The sequence below is a fragment of the Sinocyclocheilus anshuiensis genome, unplaced genomic scaffold, assembly GCF_001515605.1.
Source record: "Sinocyclocheilus anshuiensis isolate Anshui unplaced genomic scaffold, SAMN03320099.WGS_v1.1 scaffold152, whole genome shotgun sequence".
NCBI lineage: Eukaryota > Metazoa > Chordata > Actinopteri > Cypriniformes > Cyprinidae > Sinocyclocheilus > Sinocyclocheilus anshuiensis.
The window spans coordinates 35745-39202 of NW_015555781.1; the positions used below are offsets into that span (position 1 = coordinate 35745).

General features: G+C 39.8%; 1 protein-coding gene across 6 annotated transcripts in view; it reads right to left on the reverse strand.

The window, feature by feature from the left end:
- Positions 1-3458, reverse strand: part of LOC107674641 (KN motif and ankyrin repeat domain-containing protein 2-like) — a 42250-nt gene that overhangs the window by 13896 nt on the left and 24896 nt on the right. For 5 of the 6 annotated variants that reach the window (XR_001632521.1, XM_016468671.1, XM_016468669.1 and 2 more), the window contains 3 exons: positions 2884-3103; positions 1879-2021; positions 1594-1794 (listed from right to left, as the gene is read on the reverse strand). Coding sequence is in view for 5 of the 6 variants with exons in the window: in XM_016468671.1 (XP_016324157.1) it covers positions 1594-1794; positions 1879-2021; positions 2884-3103 (564 nt within the window). In the remaining variant the exon portion in view is untranslated. The remainder of the gene's footprint in view (positions 1-1593; positions 1795-1878; positions 2022-2883; positions 3104-3458) is intronic. The other variant, XM_016468674.1, reaches the window with a different exon arrangement.

Below are 3458 nucleotides of genomic sequence, written 5' to 3' on the forward strand. Positions count from 1 at the left end.
TCAAGCGATGCCATAGAAGAACCATTTTTGGTTCCACAAAGAACCATTCAGTCAAAGGTTCTTTAAAGAACCATCTCTTTCTTAACTTTTAGTAATCTGAAGAACCTTCTTTCGCCACAAAGAACCTTTTGTCAAACAGAAAGGTTCTTCAGATGTTAAAGGTTCTTTATGGAACCATTTAGACAAAAAGGTTCTTCTATAGAATTGTGAGGCACCTTTATTTTTAAGAGTATATTAGCCCGGTTCTGTCAACTCTGCACTGGCTTCCTATTGAACATTGAATACATTTTAAAATCTTGCTAAGTACTTATGAAGCCCTGAATGGTTTAGCTCCTCAGTACTTGAGTGAGCTCATATCACATTATAGTCCTATAAGTCCACTGCGATCTCAAAACTCTGGCCATTTGATAATACCTAGAATATCAAAATCAACTGCGGGCGGCAGATCTTTTTCCTATTTAGCGCCTAAACTCTGGAACAGTCTTCTTGGTGTTGTTCGGGAGGCAGACACACTCTGTCAGTTTAAATCTAGATTAAAGACCCATCTCTTTAACTTGGCATACACATAATACACCATTGCATTTCTATAATTCAAATCTGTTAAAGGATTGTTAGGCTGCATTCATTAGGTCAACCGGAAACCGGGAACACTTGTACACCCATAACCCTGATGTACTCGCTACATCATAAGAAGAATGGCATCTACGCTAATATTAGTCGGTTTCATTCTTATTCTGAGGTCACCGTAGCCACCCAGATCCAGTCCATATCCAGTCCAGATGGGGGATCAGCACCTAGAGACGACCTCTACAGCCCTGAATCTCAGCTGAGACCATGTCAACAAGACGAACCCTAGAGACAAATCCCCTGTGAAGACCTCGTCTGGCCATCGGGACAAGACCACGAGAACCAGACGAGTCCTCTGCACAATCTGACTCGTGTTGCAGCCTGGAATTACCCAATGCCTTGCTGGTTTCATCTGGCCAGAGGAGAACTGGCTCCCAGACTGACTCTGGTTTCTCCTAAGGTTTTTTCTCCATTTATGTGACCAATGGAGTTTTGGTTCCTTGCCACTGTCGCCTTCAGCTTGTTTCGTTAGGGACACTTAATTTCTGGCAATATTGTCGACTTGATTTCACAGATACTATTTGAACTGAACTGAGCTGGATGATGACATCACTGAATCAACAATGAACTGACTTTAACTGAAAAATTGACTGCTTACTATTGTCCTCCTACATTATCAACACACTATTTTTCTGTTTATCACTGTAAAGCTGCTTTGACACAATCTGTATTGTATAAAGCGCTATACAAATAAAGGTGACTTGACTTGGTTTTGGTTCCCATTGACTTCATAGTTTTTTTATTTATATACAATGAAAGTCAATGGGACCTGAAACTGTTTGGTTACCAACGTTTATCAAAATATCTGTAAGTAAATGATTACGATTTTAATTTTTTGCTGAACTATACCTTTCCGATGCAAAACTGGAAAAAATGACAATAATAAGAGAGAAAGAAGAAAGACAGAATTTAACAGATGAAGGTGGAAATATGATTTAGATGCTTGCTAAACAAAGAGATAATCACATTATCAGTGAGCGTAGCATCACAGCCTGGCACAGACAGCAGCTGGCGCACAATGTCCACGTGTCCGTGCTCACATGCACACATGAGCGCTGTGGAGCCGTCATCATCACGCAGGTTCACCTGAGCTCCACAGGACAGCAGAGCTTTCACCATGTCTCCTCTGCCATGACTGACCGCCAGCATCAGTGCCGTCTGCCCCGCCTACAACAACACACACACAGGCATCAGTATAATACACTAACTGACACATACTGCAGTATACTGATGGACCAGAAGGGGGCGCACCTGGCTGGCTTTGGCATTGACGTCGCCAGTGCAGAGCAGCTGTAGGACGGTTTGAAGGTCACTGTCAGAGTTGAAGGCAGCCAGAGCTGTCAACATAATAGCTGTGTAACCAGCCTTGTTCTGCTTGTCAGCATTACAGAGACCTACACAACAAGGACAGCTGATAAATAAGAGGGACAGATATAGCTCTGTCACATGCTAAATAAAACGTAATGACACATTTTTTGCCACAAATACACTACTGTTCAAAGGTTTGGACCGAGTAAGTTTTTTTTTAAAGGAATGAATATCTTTTATTCAGCAAAGATGCAATAAATTTAACAAAAGTGACAGTAAAACCATTTATAAAGTTACACAAGATTTCTATTTGAAATAAATGCTGTTCTTTTGAATTTCATATTCGTCAAAGAATTTTGAAAAACAATTATCATGGTGTCCACACACACACAAAAAAAAAATTAATCAGAACAACTGTTTTCAACATTGATAATAATAATAACTGTTTCTTGAGCAGCAAATCAGCATATTAGAATGATTTCTGAAGGATCATGTGACACTGAAGACTGGAGTAATGATGCTGAAAATTCAGTGTTGCATCACAGAAATAAATTACATTTGAAAATATATTAAAATAGAAAACAGTTGTTTTAAATTGTAATAATATTTTACAATATTACTGTATTTTTTAATCAAATAAATGCAGCCTTAGCGGGCAACTTCTTTAAAAAAAAAATTTGAAAAATCTTACCAACCCCAAATGTTAATCAGCCTTAAATATTAACTTCAAAATATTAATAATGGAATATTAGTTACATTCTTTAAGTACTCAATTCTACGGATTTCCCTTTCCCCACTGAATTCCCTTTTTGCAATTTTAACAATAGAAATAGACATGACGTAATGTGTCAAAGCATGTGCATGTGCCCGCCAGGCCGTTTGATTGCACCTACGAAAATAGGGTGTCAGCAGTGAGTGTTACTCAGAGATGTGAAGAGCGTCGCTCACCAGTATCCAGCAGTAGCTTAACTACAGGGAAGTTGGAGTGAGAGACAGTGTAGTGCAGAGCTGTGTTTCCATTGCCGTCAGCCATGTTGATGACAAACTCCAGTAGCTGGGGGGAAATGGAGGCAAAGGTGTCCATGTACGCTTTGACTACTGCAGTGTCAGCAGCCTTATGACAGGACACTCTGAGCCACTCCTGCAGAACCGTGGTGTAGGCTGTCCTCTGTCAACAAAAGAGAACGCAGAAACGGGCTTACAATATTACATATTACAATAAATACATCATGCTCATTTACTAGAAGATCATCAATATAACTGAATAGCTCTGTTTTAAAGGTCATTTTTGCAGCACCAAATGATTTTCTGGATTTTCTCTTTATAAAATATGAGTGGCACTTGTCCTTGCACAACTTGCCACCACAATGTTGGAGCTGGAACGACGTGTCTCAGTATTTTCTATGGTGCTGTGGTTTCTATGGTGTTGCTAGGGTATTTTGTGTGGTTGCTATGGTGCTGCTAAAGTATTGAGAGTAGCTGCAAGTCAAAAGAGCCCAACCTCAATTCTGGTCAAGTATGTA